Source organism: Myxocyprinus asiaticus, chromosome 15 (assembly GCF_019703515.2).
Source record: "Myxocyprinus asiaticus isolate MX2 ecotype Aquarium Trade chromosome 15, UBuf_Myxa_2, whole genome shotgun sequence".
NCBI lineage: Eukaryota > Metazoa > Chordata > Actinopteri > Cypriniformes > Catostomidae > Myxocyprinus > Myxocyprinus asiaticus.
The window spans coordinates 7,395,047-7,417,622 of NC_059358.1; the positions used below are offsets into that span (position 1 = coordinate 7,395,047).

The window sequence follows — 22,576 nt, forward strand, 5'->3', positions numbered from 1 at the left end:
TTCCCCTGATAAAGACAAAACTCACTTTTTCTTTGTTAAACAGGTTTGAGGTTCAATAACATTTTGGATTGACTGAGAGCATTGTGTTTGTTCAACAATAAAATTAATCCTGAGGAATACAATTTGTCTAATAATTGGGCACGCAGTGTATTAGTAGTAGTAGTAGTAGTGGTGGTAGTAGTACTAGTAGTAGTAGCAGCAGCAGTAGCAGTAGTAGTATGTACACTGAAATTATTTTTTCTTTGGATCAAAGTACTAGGTGTATTTCTAGGTCACTAATCACTAATCAAATGTGTGTCATTGACCATGTTAACTCCATGGTTAATTCCATTCAGTTGAAGCAATGCTCTTTGGAACATTCCCAAATCAAGATGGAATAACATGGATTTTTTTTTTTTTTTTTTTTTTTTTTTTAACGTTTCACTCAGTTTGTTTTGTAAAATTTTGTTTAAAAAAAAAAAAAAAAGTATGCTAAACCGAAACATTTTCACTAGTGGTTTCATAGTTATCAAATAGACTAGACATCGTAGAGTATATCACAAAACGTTAATTTATTTATTTGAAATTATTAATTATTTAATATAATATTAAATTAAGCAAAAAATAAATACAATTTAATTAAATAAATAACATATTAAATGATATTATTTATTATTGTTATCTTTTCGTATTCAGTCACAGACTGTGTGTGCGCATTTTTTTTTTTCATTTTTTTTATCTTCAATAAAATGCAAGATCGTGAGATAAAAACATCTTCCTCCTTCAAGTGTCAGGGGACAGTAAGGCTCGTTTCATCCGGTGCGCAGGAGGGGAGGGCCGGGCACCCGCGCTGGCGTCTGGGCGGCTGGAGCGCGTCTCCGCATCCCTGCGCTCCACGGAGGATCATCTGTGGGAGTTTGTACTGAGATCCTCCAGATAACGTGGTTCCTGTCTGTCTCTGTCGCGAGTCTCTCATAGCATATAAAATGATGGAGAGCATGTTGGCCGTTAGAGTGCAGAAGAGGAGAACAGGTGTAACCTATTGCAGAATTCTGTGAAGAGATGACTGCAGCCATGATCATACTGCGATTGTGTGTGCTACTTCTGATAAATTTAGGACTTACAGGTATGCATGGATTTCCTGTCCTAATCTTTCAGCATTCAGTCCTAAGTGTTATTTATTTGTTCTGTTACATTCAGTGTAAACCTAATCAGATTATGTTGGGCCTTTTCTCAGCACAAAATAAACTTTTCTTAGCCATTTTTACAATTACCTTTAACCAACTAGTGGCAGGGTCATTTTCAAATTTAACACATATATAACAAAGTTAATTTCTTTAAAATAAATGCTACTAGGTTTGATATTTTGCTATCTAACGCAATGACCTTCATTCTTAAGTAAGATTTAAAGGTCCAAATACTTTTTGCCACCACCGTATGTTTTTAAAGATTTGTTTTAAATGTTCATTCTGCTATATGTCCTAATATTTGTATGTCTGTTTATACTCTTACCTTGTTTTATATTCTGTGTCTCACTGTAATGTTCTGTTCTGTGTGCACTTGTTTCTCCTATCACCCAAAAAAATTCCTTGTGTGCACCCCGGTCTCATGAAAATTCGTACATAATTTACGAGTTGGCTATTTCGTATGCCTGGCATGATGTTATTCGCATAAACTCGTACGACTTCATCACATGCAAATTCCCGGATGTCTAATGCGGAAGTAAGCACGAGTTTCGCGCATGAGGCGTTAAGGACATACTTATTAATATTATGCCCTTACCCAAACCCTTCATCTAAACCTAACCAATCAATAGAGTGTGTAAACATGATAGGAAGCTGTTGTGTGTGATAGAAGCAAGTAATTGTCACATATTAGATGAAAACGATTTCCAGCGACATTGGCTGTAGTGAAAGTCCTACTAATTAATATGAGTGCAGTCATACCATATCATACGAATTATCCAAATTTCGAAAAGTCGTACGAATCCTGACGATTTCGCTGTGAGAGTGTGTTGGTGAGAACACTTGGCAATAAAGCTCATTCTGATTCTGATTCTGATTCTGATAAAGAATAGTAGTCAATACAATTAAATATATCAAAGTACCATAGTATTACCATTTGATACCATCATTGTACCATTGTGCCGCCATAGTAACTCACTGGGTATTTCCAGCATTGCCAGCTGAATTATTTGTGATATCTCTGGCTTAATACTTTAAGAGGCTTTCACAGAAAAAAGGTCTAAAACAGTGGTTCTCAACTGGTTCTGACTTTAAGTGGTGACCCAACACATTGCCAAAATTGTTTATCATACAAAACTAAACAAATATTTCCTTTAAAACTAATCATTGAACAAGTTCAATATTACCATGAACTGCATCGGCCCAACAATGTACAAAATTATTAACATGACATAGGCTGAACAAGACAACTGTCCTATTTTTCTTTCATATCAATGAAAAATTATTTGCAGTCAGCAGTGTCTTTTCCTTGCTGTCTGAGATCCAATCAAAACAGATCTACGACCCAATTTTGGGTTGTGATCCATCAGTTGAGAACCACTGTGTTAAACTCATAATTTGTGGTAATGTGTGTCCTTTTATTCTAGATGCTAAAGTAGATATTATCACTACTGATCCAGATGTGCTGATCGGAACTGACGTCCTGCTTTTGTGCAAAGGTTTGTGTGTGTTTTTGACTGTGCAATAATATCAGTCAAAATTTTGGACCACCTTGACTGTTCAGTTCAGCTGATGCTTCTTTTGATCTTAAAAACCAGTAATCTAAAGCTTATGCTGAATCACTTGAAATATAAAATGTGCTACATTCTATATGAATTTCTTTACAAAAATAACATTATTTTTTGGTCAAAAAATCATTTTGGTCAGTGCATAATTCTCATACTTTAATTTGTGAAGTTTCATAGCTTTGATTACTTTAATGTTATTTTACAGTATGGAATAATCGTAAAAAAAAAATATATTTTTATTTTCTCCCCAATTTGGCATGCCCAATTCCCACTGCTTAATAGGACCTCATGGTGGCGCGGTTACTCACCTCAGTCTGGGTGGCAGAGGACAAGTCTCACTTGCCTCCGCCTCTGAAATAGGCTGTGTTCCACTTCACTTTTAACATCCTCTCGCTAACTCCCCTAAGCACTTCCCCTTCAAGGGAATCCCCACCAAAATTTGGAAGTCCGTTCCACTTCGTTAAGTGAGAGAGAGAAGTTTCTGTTGACAGGCCCTCAACCCCTTGATTTTGACCGAGGGAGCGAGCACACTGTGATGTACATTTCAGGCAGCTCCATATCCCACAATGCAACTTGATTGTGACATGACAGCAAATTGCACTTCATAAACCCCACACCACACAAGTTAGGTCAATTATGCAGTTTAGAAAAGTTATATTGAGATTTAACAGCATAATACTTGTAGCTACCTTAAACTAGCTGTTTATCAGACAGTTATAGCCTATGTGTTCATTGTTATGTTAACATTTTCGTTTGTGTAAATCTTGATTAATCCTTTCTAACAATTAATTTTAATGACAAAAAAATTAATTAAACATATGAGATTTATATATATGCCTCTGAAATCAATCAGGTGCAGAAATCACTAAATAATTCCACAAATTGACATCAGCCTTCAACATCAAGGGTTAAGGGTGTTCCAGTTAAACCCATTGCACGTCTTCCACCAGTGGTGGACACTCGTGCATCGTAAGCAGTGACGAACATCCGAGTCCATGAGACGGAGTGAAGTTTGCGAGGAACGGGGATAAAAATTTGAAATAGAATGCACCCACCGCACATCTTGTCACATGGCTCGCTGTGCATGACACCGTGGAGACTCATAGCATGTGGAGGCTCATGCTATTCTCCGCAATCCACGCACAAATTACCACGTGACCCATTGAGAGCGAGAACCACTAATCGTGACCACGAGGAGGTTACCCCATGTGACTCTACCCTCCCTAGCAACCAAGCCAATTTGGTTGCTGAGGAGACTTGGCTGGACACTCAGCACACTCCGGATTCAAACTCGCGACTCCAGGGGTGGTAGTCAGCGTCAATACTCGCTGAGCTACACAGGCCCAGTGCAATTGTAGACATTTTGTGTCACATTGGGCAAAACTACTTAAAGGCGCACTCAGTAATTTTTTCCCCATTAAAAAAGATTTACTCCTAAAGAAATGAATTGTAATTTTGAAATATATGTATAAAATCTGGAGCACTCACATGAGATGAGAACCCTAGTCATGTCAGTAACCTTATAAAAGCTGTTTTATTCTACATGGGCAGGGGCACCCTCATGGGGGCTGCCATTTTAGAATCACATGACCAGCTGAAAACTACTCGTTTAATCTCAGTAACCATCTTGTTATTGGACATTTTCACGCTTGGATTAAATTAATCATGGCTGATTGTGAATAGTGATTTTCTACAATGGCATCTATAACTGAAAACTACTGATTTTGAATGATGCTGCATCCACACCACTAGGTGTCACTGTAAGTCCAAGATGACACAAACAAAAAGTTACTGAGAGCACCTTTAATGTAAATGTAAACAATGCAAAATAGTAATAATATAGAATGATAAAGTGTGTCCAGACTTTTGACTGGTAGTGTATATATCCAATATTCAAGAATCTGTACCACTCTAAACCTTTTTTACAGAGCAGGTATAATGTTACTTTTTAAAATAATCAAGTTGGTGTTATTCTGGTGTTCCTTTCTTTCATTTCCTTTGTTTTGTTGTGTTATTGGACATTCAGCTGATACAGAGGGAGAATTCAAATGGGTGAAGGATGATGAAGACATTGACAATGATCGTTATTTAGTCGAGAATGTGGATGAGTCATCAAGTAAACTGACCTTGAAGAATGTTCAATTAGGTGACAGTGGAGTCTATTCCTGCATTTTTGAAAATGATCACGGCAACAGTATGAACAACTATGGGATCTATGTCTACCGTAAGTTAAGCTCAATTCTTCCATGTTTCAGTCCTGAAGTGTGTTCATGTAAAGGGATAGTTCACCCAAAACCTAAAATTCTGTCATTATTTATGCATCCTCAAGTCATTCCAAACCCTATACTGCTATTTGTTTCCTATGGTACACAAAAGGAGAATTTCTTAAGAAACTTTGCACAGCTTTTTTCCATACAACAGTTCAGTGACCACATCTGCCAAACTCCAAAAAGAATCAAGTAAACACCATCAAAGTAGTCCATACAACAGTCTTGTGAACCCATTTAATAGCTTTGTGTGAAGAACAGACTGGAATTAATGTTGTTAACTCCCTAAATTTCAGTTTGTTCCTCACACAATGCTGTCATATGGCCTCAGAAGATTTGTAAAAGAGTGCACAAGCATTACTTTGAGGTACGTTTTATTGCTGTTGTTGTTGTTTTGTCCATTTTTTAGTTTGACAGACATGGTCAGTTTGAACCCGTCGCTGGGTGGTATGGAAAATAGCTGCTTGAATTTTCTTCAAAAAAATATTTTTCATTATACAGGTTTGGAACGATATGAGGATGAATAAATAATGACAGAATTTTCATTTTTGAGTTAACAATTTCTTTAAGAAATCACACACAAATAATGTTTCTTTCAAGCTATGTATTTCCATAATGATTACTGTTTTAATGTGGTTTTTATCTTACAATCAGAGACACCGGACTTTGGCACCACGAGTACATACCATGAATTTCTGGTGAACCAGACAGTGAAAGTTCCCTGCGTGGTGTCTGGGAAGCCCGAGGTGGAAGTCCACTGGTATAAGAACGATCACATCGTGAATGATGACGGTAGGGGTGGTGCCCATGCTGCAGGTTCCTCTGGTCTTTTATGTGGTACGGGGGTCTCCTCACCTTCTTAGCTCCATTCCTAGCTGTAGCTGGCTGAATGGAGGGAAGGCGATGATGAACGGGTCAGTGATGGGGTGCACGGGGCCTGTACATCCACTGCATGACCGATTTTCAACCAAATCGAGAGATGTTTCTTGCTCATAGCTGGGAACATCTTTGAACATTTAGCTCTGTTTTTTTTTTTTTTTTTTTTTTTTGCTATTGTGAGAATGAGGCCAGGAGAAACATCTCCAAAACCTTCTGCTCTGCCCCATTTCAAGTAAACACCACCATTAACAACCTCAAAAGAGTGATTCACCCAAAAATTAAAATGCTGTCATTATTTACTCACCCCCACCTTTAGGTATGCTATAATTTTTTCTGTGGAATACAAAAGGAGAATTTTTAAAGCAATACTTTTCCCTAAACCATGATAGTTCATTGTAACTATGACTTTTAAGATCCAACAAGGACCATAAACAACACATTCATTAAAGTCATTAAAGTAGTCCATATGACTGTGAGGTATATTCTGAGTCCTCTGAAACCATACAATAGCTTAGTGTGACGAACAGACAGAAATATAGGTCATTCTTCACTGACTTCAACTTTCTATTACTATTCCTCATGCAAAGCTATCTAAACTTTGTGTCTGTTCTTCATACAAAGCTGTTGTATGGCTTCAGAAGACTCGGAATATAGAGCACAAGTCGTTTGGATTAATTTTATGGTGTTTTTTTTAAGCCTTTTTGAAGTTTGACAGTTGTGATCACTATGTAGCCTACTGGTTTTTTTTTTTTTTCATTGAAAATGAACCTTTCCAGACAGGAGAAAACAGCATACAGGTTTGGAACGACGTGAGGTTGAATTTGTAATATTAACTTCTGAATAATTACAGAATTTTCATTTTTGGGTGAACTGTTCCTTTAAGTGTGTGTGTGGGCTTGTAAAGGCTTTGGCTCATTAATCTAAACTGATAAGACTCCATCTTTGACATTCCTTCCCTCTCTTCACTGTGCAGGCAGAGGTCATCTCAAAATATTGCCAGATAAATCCCTGGAAATTGTGGGAATTCGGCAGGAAGACCGTGGAACCTACACATGTGAAGGCAGGATCAAAGGACGCCCCATCTCAAGGACACTCCAAATCTCTGTTGTTGTTAATGGTGAGGACGTGGAGAACCTAGTCATGTGAGGTGTCTTATAGTGGCCTAGTGTTGGGGAAGCTATTTTGAAACAGTAAAAACACACTTAAATTAAAATAACTGAGACAAAAACAGTGATGAACAGCAACATTAACGCTAACTAAATAATTGCGCAAGGATTCAAATTCAATAATTAATAATTTATTTGAATCGGTTCATACCATGAACAGTCCGAATAAACCGATTCACTATAATTATTCGGTCTTCCCCACTCTGAGAGAGAAGAGAGGACATTTTTGGAGAATGAATTTACCTTAGTTCACTCAGCACTAAAACTGTTGAAAACACAATGTGTTTAGTAATGCTACCCTGCTAATCAGAGTAGCTTGTTACTGGAAAATGCGTTCTTGAGTTAAAATAAGAATTTAAACAGAACGCAGGTATCCCAAAGTGGGCTTATCTACAGTTTTCCTGACTAACCACTGGGCAGCGCAATAGAACGCAAGAGCACCCACCCACTTATTCAGCTGTATGGGTTCCGGAAGTATTTCCCCATTCATTTCTACCATAGATTTTTCATAAAATCCTTCATAAAACAGTTGTAAGCAATTATGAACCAAACCAACCAGCTCCGAGGTGAATCACAACATCACAAACTTTGTTATGAGGCAAAAAAGTATTTGAAAATCGGACAAAAAGACAAAGGTACAAGGTTGTGAACTTACCTTCTTGAGAGAACGGACTACAGTTCCATGAAACATTGCGAATTATGTAATAATTGAATAAAAACACGATGGTACTATATAAAACTGTTGATATTATTATGTTGATTATAAGTGCAGAAACAATATGTTTTACATTTATTGCAAAATATTGCGATATGTACAAATAGATAAGTGGTTTAAGGGTGAAGAGTCACTGACTCAATTACGTCATTCACAGTTATAGGAGTAGGCGGTCGCTCTTAAGCACGTTTCACGGGCTTTGTTGGCTGCGGTTCTCTGATTGATGAAGCTTTCTCTGCTGGACCATGGGTAATGTAGTTGTTTACCAGGAATTCAACTATCAAACACTATTTGTAAACAATGAAGTTGAAATAACGCAGACGGATGGCTTCAATGGAAGCATATACCATAGATGAATAACTTTGTAGCTCACGGTAGGTCTGCTTCTAAAGGTTTAGATGTTATCTTTGAAAATCAATTAGTCGATGGCATAAATGAATGGGATTTTTAATTTTAATAATATATTGCTGGGCAAGGTTTTCTAGTTCCGGTTTCCATAAGAAAATACCAATACGAGCATTTCAGACAGAGAACAAGAACCATTTTAAGTGGTAGTTGGAGTACAAATGAGTTCAAGCTCAACTTGTACAGTTGTTGGCTGTCATAACATCTCGAAGTAGTTAGTTATATGAACGTAACTCACATCGGTTCATAGCTTTATGCCATCCACCCATTCTTTAAACTTAGACGAGTGAGACACTCTCAAAAAAAAAAAAAAAAAACACTTCCGCATTCAGGAAAAAGGCCAATTAACTTTGAAGTTATTTTCAAAGCAGCGTAGGAAAACCAAAGACTTTCTTTTACTGCGAGTTCGGTGTAAACTGGACCTTTATTTGACATAGCATCTTATAAACGTGGCACTCCTGCATGAGAAGCTGCAAAAAGCGAGACGTGGTGCAACGGTCAAAGAAGTCGACCTAGCCTTGCCATGTTTACATATAGAAATAGGCGGACGCAAAAACGCCTTCAGTGTGAACGTCCCCTTATGAAAACAGCTGAACTACTGTCACACTACTGGGAAATGTAGTTATGTAGTAGTGTTGTAGTTGCTCCCCAGCACTGGTGTGGCAACTGGTCAGGGTAAATATGTCTTTTTAATTTCTGCTTCAAATATCTCCTCCAGAGCCACCGATCGTATTAATTCACCAAGAGAGGAAGAGTGTTTCTGCTGGACCCGATACCAGTGTGTCTATAATCTGCCTGGTCAAAGGAGAACCCACCCCAAATATTACATGGATAACGTATGTACATCAACAAAGACTGCTATATTCTTTCTTTCCCACATAAACACATAATCCTTGTTTATTAAAACTTTCTATATATGTGAATGTGCCTTCTACTGTAGGTCGACATTTGATATAAACACACTTTCTGATACTCCATCTCCGTCCTGACTACTTCAATACCTGTGTTCCAAAAATGTTTGTGCATCTCTCCCCCTTAGCCCTTCACCATTTGACAACACCCGTTACAAATACAACTCTGACAGGAGCGAGCTCACCATCTCTGCAGTGACCAGGAGAGATTTTGGAGAGTATGTCTGTACGGCAACCAATAAGATTGGGGAAAACAGTGCCACTTTTATTCTGGATGTGTCAGGTGAGGCAAAGACTGGAAGGTCCACCTGCAAGAATATTGAAATCCTTGAATATTGTGATATGTTTATAATCAGTTGAAACCGTAGTTCAAGCATAGAATGATGCATTTGGTCTGCATAGTATCGCTTTAGTCGACATACAATGCCAGAGTTCACTTTATGCTTTCAAAGTCAACATGAAATCAAAATTGGCATAACGCACGTTCCTGGTCTTACTGTGCATGATCAGATCTTATCATTTTTTCACATTTAATGTCCCGTTTTATTCTGAAACATGTCAATTAAAGGTGGAAGTAGAAATTTTTTTCTCATTAAAAAAAGTTTTTCTCCCATCGAAATGAATAGAAATTTTGAAACATATACATAAAATTATGAGCACTCACATGAGATGAAGACTCCAGTCATATCAGAAACCTAATAAAAGCTGTTTAATTTTACATGGACAGGGTCTCCTCACGGGGGCTGCCATCTTGGGATCACATGACCAGCTGAATACAACTCACTCAATCTTAGTAACCGTCCTGTTGTTGGTCACTTGCACTCAAGGATTAAATGAATCATGGCTGACTGTGTATAGTGAATTTCTACAATGGCATCTGTAACTGAAAACTATTTTGTTTGAATGATGCTGCATTCATGCCCCTAGGTGTCACTGTAAGTCCAAGACAACATATAAAAAGAATTACTGAGTGCTCCTTTAGTAGGTTGTGAATGGTGTTTCATGCTGACTTTTGCAAATTGGCCAATTCGTGTGTTTTTATGGTTTTTGGCTCAACATGTTTGTTTTGTTTTGGTTTTTTACTTTATTTCCTTTTCTTGGAAATGTTGTTTAGCAAAAGATTTGTTCCAAGAAAACTTTTCTTTAGTCATTCATCCAGACGTTTACTTTAGTCACAAACACAGATATGGGGAATTTGAGGTCATGTAAGCAGATACTTCCATTCACACTCTCCAGTGCGCACACTCTCCAATTTTGACACTTGTAGTATAATGGATCGAAGTTAAATATATATGAATCAACATGTAGGTTCATATTTTATGGTTTAGCTATTTAAGATAGGAGCTAGATTTTTTCACAAATTCTCAAAAATACATTCTGATTCTATGATTTAATTTAATTTGAATATATGGCTATGCATCTACCATAACTCAGATTTGTGGTCATTTTTAGAGCGTCCAACTGTAGTTTTGGATCAAAGCAAGCTGACAGTTATTCCGGGGGAAGCTGGATCCGTTGTCTGCAATGCCACGGGGCATCCGACTCCAACCATCCAGTGGATCAGAAAGACTTCCCGAGAGAAAATGGTAAGAAACTTCTAATAACTGCTGCACTTTGATTGTTGTTTGCCATTTCAGAAAAGAACAACGGTTATTAATCAGATATAGTATACAGTTGGGTTCACATATCTGAGTCCATGTTGAAAATTTGGGGTTTTAAATTGAAATTAAACCTGAAAATATACAAAGTTTTTTATTCAAGTTCTCTAATCAAATAAGCAAATTATGACATTGATTTCTTTGTATTAAAGGTCAGATTTCCTTGCTTTCATTGAAGCAAACAAGGTGCTCTTTGGATCATCGGGTTTTGCACTGGAGTCCATACCAGCTTGAGTGCATGCTGTCATTAAAGCAAAGGGGGGGTGGGGGGCGGGGACCATACAAGATATGGATTTCATGTTAATTTTTCTATTCAACTTTTTCACTCAAATTATTATGCTGATAAGACTTTTTTAAACTGTGCCAAAATACATAAGTAATCTCAGACTTTTGAACCCTACTGTGTGTTTAAGACAAATCATTGTCGGGCCACTTGGAATGCATGGATTTATATATATATATATATATATATATATCTTTTCTTTTTTTTTTTCTTTTTTTATGGTGATGGTGATGGTGATGGAGGATTCTGTATCTATAGGAAGTTTAAAACCCACGTTCTTTTCTCTTTTATCTTAATTGCTTTTTCCTGTCTCTCATGTCTTTCCTGTTTGCATGAACATGTGTGGCCAGTCCAGGGTGGAGGGATCTGAGCTGATTCTTGAAAATGTGATGCCCTCTGATGGTGGCTTTTATTCCTGCATAGCCAGCAACACAGCAGGCACAACCACTGAGGACTTCCAGTTAATAAGTAAGAACCAATGATCTTGTAAGGATAACTAGAAGCAATGGCAGTCCATGAATTGTCCTGGGAGCCTGATGTGTTAATAAATATTACTTAAATCGGCTATCCGTTAATATTATAGATTATTATTAGATATTTGAAAGGAATATTGCGGGTTCCATACAAGTTAAGTTCAACTGACAGCATTTGTGGAATAATATTGAGTGCCACAAAAAAAAAAAAAAAAAAAAAATTTTAACTCGTCTCAAACCTCAAAAACCTCAAATATTAAGGTTTTAATGAGGCACTTACTATGGAAGTGAATGAGGCCAATTGTTGGAGGGTTTAAAGGCAGAAATGTGAAGCTTAAATTTTGTAAAAGCAGTTACATCAATTCATCTGTTAAAACTTGTGTATTATTTGAGCTGTAAAGTTGGTGAAATTGTTATTTTTACGGTCGTTTTAGGGTTTACGGCGTTATATGAATGGCTATCCATGGCTAAGAAGTTTTAAAACTGGACATAACTGTACACAGAAAAAGTTATTAAGTGATTTTATTACACTGAAATCAAGTTAACATACATATTGTTTACATATTGTGGTTATACTTTTGAAAGGATTGTCCCCATTGACTTCCATTGTAAGTGCCTCACTGTAACCCAGATTTTTGCTTTTATTAAAGACAAGTTGAAATTTGTTTTTGTGGTAATAAACATTATGCCACAAATGCTGTCGACTGAGCCTAACTTGCATTGAAACCAAAATATTCTTTTAAAATACCAGTGATGACCAATATACATATTTGTAAATAATTTGATCCAATAATTTGGACATCAATATTTCAGATAAATCTTAACCACAAGCAAGCTAAATGACACACTAAAGTAACATTGGAAGAAAAAAAATTGTAAACCAAATTTCCCTGATTGGTTATTTATACAAATGAAGCAGGTTTCTTTTTTCTATTTTTTTTTATTTTATTTTATTTTATTTTTTGGCAGAAATTATTGACATTACTCAGTTTTCATATCCATTCTGATTGATCCCTTTATGCATCAGAGAAGGCTTTTAGCCTCCCCTGCCATTCGAAAAATGGTTCCACATTATAATTTTCACCTAAACTTCTGCACATTAATGAAACATTTCTGTATATCTAATGCACTGAAAGCATCAGAGTGATGCCCATTAGTAAGACATTTATCAGCTGTTGATTTAGAATACAATTTTGTGGAGGCTCATGACTGATTAGAACAGCACTTTCTCCTTACGGATGAGCAATCAAACATTTGATAATGATTATGATCACAGCAAAGGTTGATATAGCGCTCCCCCTGCTAAAAAGGCCAGCTTAACCAGCATCCAATTCCCATGCAGGTCTATGCTGGATTATGCTGGCTAGTGCTGGTTTGATGCTGATCTAGCTAGTGGACCAGGTCTTTTCAGCAGGGTCTGCTGTAGTGCTTCTGATAATTAACTTTTGACTTTCTGCCTCTCTCTCACAAGCCTGGCCTGGCACACCCACAAAGTTTAGTGTGGTCCCGGAGTCCTCATCTTCTGTCCTCATCCAGAGTGTCTCAGTGCAGGACGGAGGGTCCCCCATTTCTCAGTACATCCTTCAGTGGAAGAAACCATCCCAGGACAACTGGAGTCAAAGTGTTGTTAAGCCCTCAAGTAACTACATCAATCACAACTGTCCTGCACAGCTTCAGAAGTGTGGTTTTTGTTTTGTTGCTTTTTGATTAAATCAAAATGTATGATGAAAATGTATACTTACATTGTAGGTCCTCTGGTCATCAATGCCCTTGAGCCGTACACAGAGTACTTAGTCCGCTTTGCAGCCAAAAACACTCATTACCAGGGGAACTTCACTGCAGAGCAAAAAATTGTGACACAGTCCCAACGTAAGTATCACCATGTTTCTCTCCTCTTTGTTCAATCAATTTCACCTGCAGCTGATCACACCCTTTGTTGATGTTGATATCATAAATATTCATAAACTATTGGCAGGCTCACATGGAATTTGCACCTGAAGAACTCTACGGAAGGTTCTGCAGATTTCTGCCCATTATTCATAGTTCCACATTGCAAAAAATTATTTGCTTAATCAGTATTTTTGTTTTATTTTCCAGTAAAATATCTAAACATGCTCAAAACAAGATTAGTTTACCTGAGAAGCAAAATTGTGTAAGAATTAACTTTATTTTTCTTACTCTATTGGCAAATTTTGTATCATAAACCTCACTAATTTTTTTTAGATTTAATGTATAAAAACAATTTATAAAAAATGTGCAAATAGGGTAAAAAAAATAAATAAATAAATAAATAAAAATACAAATTTGAGCTGTCAATCCATTATTTTAATTTTAATTTTAATTAATTATATGCTATGGCGATTAAATAACAATTAATCGCAAATATCGATGTTTGTTGAGATAGGCCCCCAAATAAAAATAATTCAATATATAATGATTAAATAATAATATTTAAATAATTATATAAAAAATATATAATTATTCAGATAATTAAAATATGTTACATTATTGTGGCATACGAGTAAAGCATGTAGAAGGCAATATATTATTTCCATATCATGGAAATGTTATTTATAAGGGCTTTTGTTTGGATGCATATTAATACACATGTGTTAGACAGACGCTTTTGACTACTTCTTAAACACAGCCTAGAAAAACATGCAACTCGAGACCCCTGCATTAGATGTTGCACTGTGTTTGAACATAAGAACAAATCATCATCTTGTGCTGTGTACTGTCAGTGCAGTTTGTTGCCTGCGTAGAAGCATGTTGCCTGTACAGCTGGAGTTGCGCTAACTGCCCCCTGGTGGTACTTCAAGCTTGAATTGCTTTGATGGTAGGACAATTCCTTGTTACGGTCCAGGTGAATGATTAATTGTATTAATTTTATTTAACACATTTGTTATGGAATTAAATATAAAAGTTAAATCATCAGCCCTAATAAAAATAGATATTTTGTGATTTTTTTTTTTTTAATGATAAATATTTTTAATTTCTCTAGTAAATTCATCATTTTTTTTTTTTTATTTCATTTATTTGTTTTAAGGATGTTAAGATATATCTTTTTACTGGAAAACAAAACCAAAATTTTTTTTTTTTTTTTTTTTTTTTGTATGTGTAGCCACATATTCCCTGCCCCATGGCATGTTTATTTATTAAATATTTTGGCTATTTTGATAATGCTTTCAGCTACCAATAAGTGCAAAGTACTCGCAACTCATTTTACCACATTTAAATCCACTTTGCAGAATTCCACAAATTTGGCTACAAAATCGGTAGAAAAAAAAAAAAGTCTGCAGATTCTGTCTAGGCTTGGCAACTGATTTACAGTCCCTAGTTTGCACAACATCAGTGACTTTTTAAATGTCATAAAATAAATGATAATAAGTAATTAGTAAGTAATTTAGATAATAAAAGTTCATTTTCCATGTCTGTTCTTTCATTCTTGTCATGCATAAATGCCTTTTAGCTTATCAAATGTGTTCATGATTTGCTTCCACAACCCATCCTTCCTTTAATTGCCATCTAAATGACCATTCCTGCTTGATGGTGACCATCTCCATGCATTACCACCTGCTCCTGGTCCTGGGACCCATCCATTGCCATATTCTGACCTTCCTTTGTAGATGGAAAATCATAATTCTGAATACATACATCTCCAGCTGATAGGCTAAAATACATGCCTAATTATTTGCTGTGATACAGAGGTGTGAAAATGAGCATACCTGCATGTTTCGAATGCTGAAGGAAGCCTGGTATTATACCACTTCAGTGACAGGATAGAAAAAAATCCCTGCCTTTAGTGTGAAGTCAATGCTTTTATTACACTCTCAGACCTCTATATCATAGTGAATTGTTTTGGAGCTTTTTCCACTGGATTGCCAATTACTTAAGTGTGATGCTGAGTGTCAGTTATTTAGGGGCAACACACTAAAACATAAAATCCAGAATTTTTACAATCTTCATCTATATGGCTAGGCGATGTATTGATTATTCACTCTATATTTGCGAAGATTTAGCTTACGATACAAAATTAAAGGGTTAGTTCACTCAAAAATGAGAATTCTCTCACCATTTACTCACCCTCATGCCATCCCAGATGTGTATGATTTTCTTTCATCTGCTGAACACAAACAAAGATTTTTAGAGGAATATCTCAGCTCTGTAAGTCCATTCCATGCAAGTGAATGGGTGCCAAAATTTTGAAACTCCAAAATCCACATAAGGGCAACATAAAAGTACTCCAGACAATTCTGGTGGTTAAATCCGTATCTTCTGAAGCGATCTGATAGGTGTGAGTGAGAAACAGATCAATATTTAAGAATTTTGTTCCTTTACTTTCACATTCTTCTTCTTCTGTTTTTGGTGATTCGCATTCTTCATGCATATCACCACCTACTGGGCAGGGAGGATAATTTATGATAAAAAATTACTTAAATATTGATCTGTTTCTCACTCACACCTATCATATTGTGTCTGAGCATATGAATTTAACCACTGGAGTCATATGGATTACTTTTTTGCTCCCTTTATGTGGATTTTGGGGTTTTGGCACCCATTCACTTGCATTATATGGACCTACAGAGAAGAAATATACTTCTAAATATCTTAATTTGTGTTTTTCAGAAGACAGAAAGTTATACACATCTGGGATGGCATGAGGGTGAGTAAATGATGAAAGAATTTGCATTTTTTGGTGAACTATCCCTTTCAGCAACATTGTAACTATTACAATAAAATTCATTAGCAAAAATGAGAGTTGGTAATTTGATTCATTTGCGTGAATCAGTTCAAACTGTCCATTTAAGTGAATTTATTAAAAATTCTGATTCAACCATTTTTATCATATAATAAAATGTTTAGGAAACATATGCAGTATGTAGCTAAATATTATTGTTTATTACTATATATTGCTATATTGTTGATTAAAAAATACATATAAAATAATATTTAATCATTCTTGTTAATATATACAATATACAGTATATATATTTGAGTTCTTGCATTTAACCTTTTGAATCTACTCGACAACAATGGCTGTTTGGTCAAAATGATGATTCCTCTGAATGAAAAAAAAAAACATCCTTAAGAGCCATATCATTTCTAACCATGTCGCCCAGCCTCAAGATCAACTGAAATCAGATTGATTATATCATCTGATTTTGGTTTCCTGTTTCCCTCATTTAGGAGAAACCAACAGCCCTGTTCTTTCTCTGAGCGAGAAAGAGCTGGAAAAGAACTCTGTCTCCATCCCCATTAAACAGCAGAATGATAGAGGCTCTCCCATTCTACACTATGCTGTACGCTACAGAGTGGTCAGTCTGAAATCTAATTTATTCTTAATTAGGTGAACCAAACTGTCTGTCAGAGGTGTAATATTAATAACAATAAGCTTAATAACATTATTACAAGCTTTAAAGGTGAACTAAGTAGTTTTTTCCACTTGAAATATTAACATTTGAAGATAAATACGTATGTATACTCACATGAGTTGAAGTTTCCCATCATAAGTTGCCCAGACAAAGGTGTTCTCACTGATGATTCCCACTCACTCATTTACCTTGGTAGCCCATCCTATTAAAGGAATAGTTCACCCAAAATTGACTTTCACTTCCACATTCAGCCGCCTACTGGTTGGGGCTGGTCACAGGTGGAGATTTACAGTAAAAATGACATAAATATTGACCTGTTTCTAACCCTCACCTGTCATACTGCATCAGAAGATGTGGATTTAACCACTGGAGTCTTATGGATTACTTTTATGCTGCCTTTATGTGCTTTTTGTAACTTCTGAGTTCTGGTCACCATTCACTTGCATTGTATGGACCTACAGAGCTGAAACATTGTTCTAAATATCTTCATTTGTGTTCTTCAGAAGAAAGAAAGTCAAACACATCTGGGATGGCATAAGAGGTAGTAAATGATGAGAGAATTTTAATTTTTGGGTGAACTATCCTTTTAAAACTTTCGTATGCAGAATAAATTAATCATACAGCTGCGAAGAAGGTATAAGGTGAAAGGCATCTGTAAAATTAAAACTATTGCATGACTGTGTATCCACACCAATAGCTGTCAGTATGAAGTCCAAAGACTGCTCTTACTTCAATTGTTTAGGAAGATTTAGAACTAGCGAATCATACGAAAGAGTTTTGCACCTTTAATGAAAACATTTAGTTAATTTTGTAATTGTGCAACTTACCTTACTATCTAAATTTACAGTATGTACCATGTTATATTATTAATGCGTTATGCAGTCAATCATTTTTTAAACATGTAAGTGTAAAATGTCACCTGTTTCAAACAGAACAAGGAGAATGAGGAGTGGAAAGAAAAAGAAATGCCTGGAAACTCAAGCCGAATCCACCTGAGTGGCCTCCAGTACAACTCTGACTATCAGATGGAAGTTATTGCTATAAATCACAACGGTTCATCCAGCATGGCCAAGGTTAACTTCACCGTCCCACAAGCTGGTATGATTAATTAGAGCAAGTCTACTAACATTACGTGTTATGAGTTTTAGGAATAGTTCACCCTAAAATGACTCCCTCATGTTGTTCCAAACCTGTATGCTTTCATTTCGTCCTTGGAAAACAGAAGGAGAGTTTTTGTAGAATTTTTACACAGATCTTTTCCATACAACAATAGTTTATAGTACCTGTAGTGTCTGCCAGTCTCCGGAAAGGACCAAAATTCACCATGAATGAGCCATGAAAGTGGTCCATATGACTTTCTGTGTTCCTCATGTAGTGCACAAGTCTTGTGGACTGCTTTTATGTTGGTTTATTTGTTCTTTTTGGAGCTTGACAACTGTGGTTACTACTAATTGTTATTGTATAAGAAAGAGCTGCTTAAAGATTCTTCAAAACTACTTCATTTGTCTTCCACAGAAAATATAGCTGCATTCTGGGTTGGAACTGTTCCCTAAACTGTCTAGAGATACTGGTATAACTTTGGTAAAAGATGAATCGCAGTGGTCACCATGTTTTGACTGTGTGTAACCTCATTGTCTGATTTCTCCTTCTCTTGTAGTTTATCAGCCGAGTGTAGGGAAAGCTGGTGTGGTGGGCATAGTCATGGTCATCTTCTTGGTGCTGATGGTATCAGTAGATGTTTTCTGTTGCTACACCAACAACTGTGGCCTGCTTAATTTTCTTGCTCGTAAACTATTTGGACAGAAAGTGGCAAATTCTAAAGACGTGGATGAAGAGGCCAATAATTCCAATGGGTAAGATAACCTCATGCTTCAGTGCTCATGCTTACTAGACAAAGGGTTCTTTCTTTTCTGCCCTAGTTTTCCTACAAAGAGACATTGTTTGCACATAATGTTTGATTATGGTGAATACTGTAAATATTTAGATTGCATATACAATTCTTTAAAGCAATAGTTCACCCAAAATTGAAAATTTGGTCATCATTTACTAAGGCCGTGTTTTTAGTAACCTTAGTCAGGGTAGACATTATATTCAGTTTATGTGAATGAAAACAAGTCTGTTAGGGATAGACAGTGCATCAGTGTCTGAAATTAACTCTAACATTAAGGGCTAATATTTGCCCCCTGGATTTGATTTTCAGGGGCATTTTTACATTTATGAGGACATATTTAGTTCTAATCATTCAACAGGTAAACTATGTCTCATCTGTTTATATCAAATATTTCAATTTAATCAATACAGATTCTCAATATTGAGAATTTATTACTGTTACCCTAAGAATTCATTCAAATTCAACTCATATTTTTTCCCATAATATTTATACCTAGGACTATAATCGAATATTAAAAATTGTATCAGATAAATAAATAAAAATTAAAATAAAGAAGGCTTCATTATGGGAACTTTGAATTCGGGTCTTTAAAGTATTGAAAATACATCTTTACAAACAATTTCCAGTGGACAAAACACTCTATTGAACATATAACCTGTCTATTCCTCATAACCTTATTTGAATTCACATTAAAAATGCTATATACATTTTTGTTTATAATAGAATATGGTTGATTAAAGAGTACAATTACATTTTATTGTTTTAGTACTGTTATGAGCTAGAATTTGATGTAATAATAACAAAAACATTGATTAAACTCTAGCTTAAACTTCATTATTCAAAACATTAGGGGCTGTTCACACAGAAGATGTTTTTTGCATTTCACTATTTTTTCAGTATCTTGCTCAGGAGAACCGTCTATTTAAAGATTTCACTTTTTAAAAACGCATTTCAAGAAACCTGCATTCTGTTCTAATTGCTGCACTACGTCTGTGCTTTTATAAGCGCAGTAATGAGTTTTCGTGTGAACAGCCCCTAACAATCATCACAGGGAACCTAATGAGTTTTTAGATATTGTGGCATATATACTATATACAGTATGTGTGTGTGTGTGTGTGTGTGTGTGTGTGTATGGAAATGTCATGTTTCCCAACCAAAGAGATATTAGATTATTGGAGGTTTTCTTAAAGTGGTCTGTTTCTTGTGTGTGATGTCTCCTGCCCTAAGCTTCAGTCCACATGTGTCCTTTGATACAGAGACATGAAGCTGAGTGGGCTAGCGATACCACAGGGCAGCATCCCAAAACTTCAGGCACCCAATGGGGCAGTGAATGACGTTCATTCAGAGGTCACATGTGACAAAGCGCCTCTTACCAAATTCAAGTAGGTGCTTATCTCAAAGGGGTGAATTCAGCTGGTATCAAAGCTGTCATCCACAAAAAAATGGCATGTGAAATATGTGTGTGCAAATAGATTTTAGCAACCAGTACTAACCTAGTGTTTCCCATACTGTACCTGAGATTACAAGAGTATTGCATATTTAAAGGAATAGTTCACCCATAAATGTGAAGTTTTGTTATTTGTTCCATATCGTTCCAACCCTATATTATTTACCTCTTATTTTTAGACAGAATGTCTGAGCTGCTCTTTTACATACATGGGAAGTAGATGGTGATTTATACCCTACAGCCGAAAAAGACAAAAAGTACCATAGAAGTATCATAAAAGTAGTTTTGTATTTCACAAATAAAATAAAATAAAATAAAATGGTGTCTGAATGACATGAGATTGAGATTGACACATTCTTATTTTTGGGTGAACTGTTCCTTTCAATTATGCTGTAACTCATTATACTTGATGCCATTTTTTTAAACCCATATTCCACAACTTGCATTGTTTTCTTTACCATAAATTCTCCCCCTGATCCCCACTGTTGAAAGGCAAAAGCTTGTGTAAAACAATACAGCTGCCCCATGAGCACAAAAAGTGGCTTCTGTATCTTGTATAATTACAGTCTTTCTCAGTCGATTTGGCTCAATTTTCGAATGAGAATAATTTTTTTCAAAACAATAAGTTCACATCTCTGAACAATTAGTTTCTTGTTCACACCAGATTTGAATTTCTTATTCATTTAAGCATATTGTACGTGTTTTGGCACATGTGTGCAAAAGAGTAATACAATTGTCTACAGTTTGCACACTTACTAAATGCACATGGCTTCTTGATCAAAACTGATGAGTTGATTCTCAGTGAAATTGTCATACTCTTCACAACTTCTAAACATTCTTTCATCATGTGAGCCATCACATGCAAAATTATCCATTCAGTTATCATAGTCTTCAGAGATACGTGTATATTCCATAAATATCTATGACATGGAATGTTTGCGATGTACTAAATCTCTGGCCAGACCAACAAGAGCGACAGGATGTCCACCAAGAAGATGGGAACTTTTAATGTTATGTAATGTGAGGAGGTACAATTGATTGTTTTTTACAAAACTACTGCAGGTTTTTTCATTGTTGGATGTTATTTTGTGGCAATATTCTGATCACTATATATGACTTTACATGTAAGAAATGTGTAAAAATGGACATGCAAATGTGAATTTTGTTTATGTAACACATTGCTACAAAAATTAATGTACTGTATACATACAAATGTGCATATCTTTTTTCTGTGTACTACAGTATTGTACATTATTGACATTTACCAGTAAACTTTTACCGACTCGGTATCTAAAAAGCTCAGTGTGATACACAATAGCATTCAGCTAAACAAAACTGACATTCTTGTATAGTACAGTAAGCAGTCGGTGTCAACAAAATAGTAGAACAAAAATGACATTTGTATAAACAAACATTTCCAGGGTTGACTGCCATGGTGAAAAAACATCTAAACATTTTGACCAGTACGGCTCACACGATGAAAAAAAAAGAAAATAAAAGAAAAAAAGAACTTTTCATTTTGGTGGCATTGGCCAATTTACTGATACAATAACTAGGTTTTGAAGCATGAATTTAATGTTTTGGGTGAGTTATTACATTTTGCAGACATGCAATAGAGTTGTGATGTCCCATAAAACAGTTGTGACACTTGCACTTACAGTTTAGAGAATGTTAAGACTGTTTCAAAAAACTGAGCCAAAGCGATTGAGAAAAACTGTAATATCAGAATGCCTCATCAATAAATGGGCCTGTAATAATGATATGTTCTCTCTTTTTTTTTTTTTAGGAAAAAGCCAGGATGTGCTGATCCAACTACAGAGGCTTAGGGGAAGAAACAATTAAGAAAGACAGTTTAAATGTACAGTTCTAAAGTGATATAGTCTGGAACAAATATACAAACAACACAAAGATGACTGTTACTCACAGGAAAACGTTTGAGTCCTCTGTGATACATATTATTACACTGTGATCAGACTGCAAATAAATGTATGTTAATAATTATCTTAATAATTCAAAAAAGAGCTGTTGTCTTCTGCTTTTGATCCAGCATTGTAAATAAATGACAAATGCTGTTTGAGCCGAATGTAAGTTCAGTAATAAGCAAATAAATACAGAAGCAGCTATTGCTCAGTCTATCTCTTAACTATTTGATTTCAAAATTTCAAAGTATTATTTTACTGTTGTAATGGGAGCATAATATTTCTCCAGGGTAGCAATTGTGTTAATTTATTGTGCATTAAAATATGCTTGTTGCAATAATTGTGTAAAGTATTGGTAAAAAATAACCAGTTTACATTATATTTAAACATTTGCTATTATTTTTGTATATTATTTGCTTTTGCAGTTATCCTTTAAAAAACATTTATTGTTACATAAAT

At 35.6% G+C, this 22,576-nt stretch overlaps 1 protein-coding gene across 2 annotated transcripts; it reads left to right on the plus strand.

Moving 5' to 3' along the window:
• Positions 1-984: 984 nt before the first annotated feature.
• LOC127453111 (neural cell adhesion molecule 2-like) lies at positions 985-22,499 on the plus strand. 2 transcript variants are annotated; one of them, XM_051719222.1, is made up of 16 exons: positions 985-1,105; positions 2,591-2,662; positions 4,758-4,955; positions 5,653-5,790; positions 6,851-6,994; positions 8,882-8,999; positions 9,203-9,357; positions 10,527-10,660; positions 11,366-11,483; positions 12,960-13,127; positions 13,238-13,357; positions 16,676-16,803; positions 17,793-17,958; positions 18,518-18,713; positions 20,008-20,133; positions 21,985-22,499. In XM_051719222.1, the coding sequence occupies exons 1-16, from the start codon at positions 1,042-1,044 to the stop codon at positions 22,022-22,024; spliced, it is 2,085 nt and encodes a 694-aa protein (XP_051575182.1). In that variant the 5' UTR covers positions 985-1,041; the 3' UTR covers positions 22,025-22,499. The 2 variants fall into 2 exon arrangements, with proteins under 2 accessions (XP_051575182.1, XP_051575183.1); XM_051719223.1 differs by lacking the exon at positions 20,008-20,133.
• Positions 22,500-22,576: the final 77 nt, after the last annotated feature.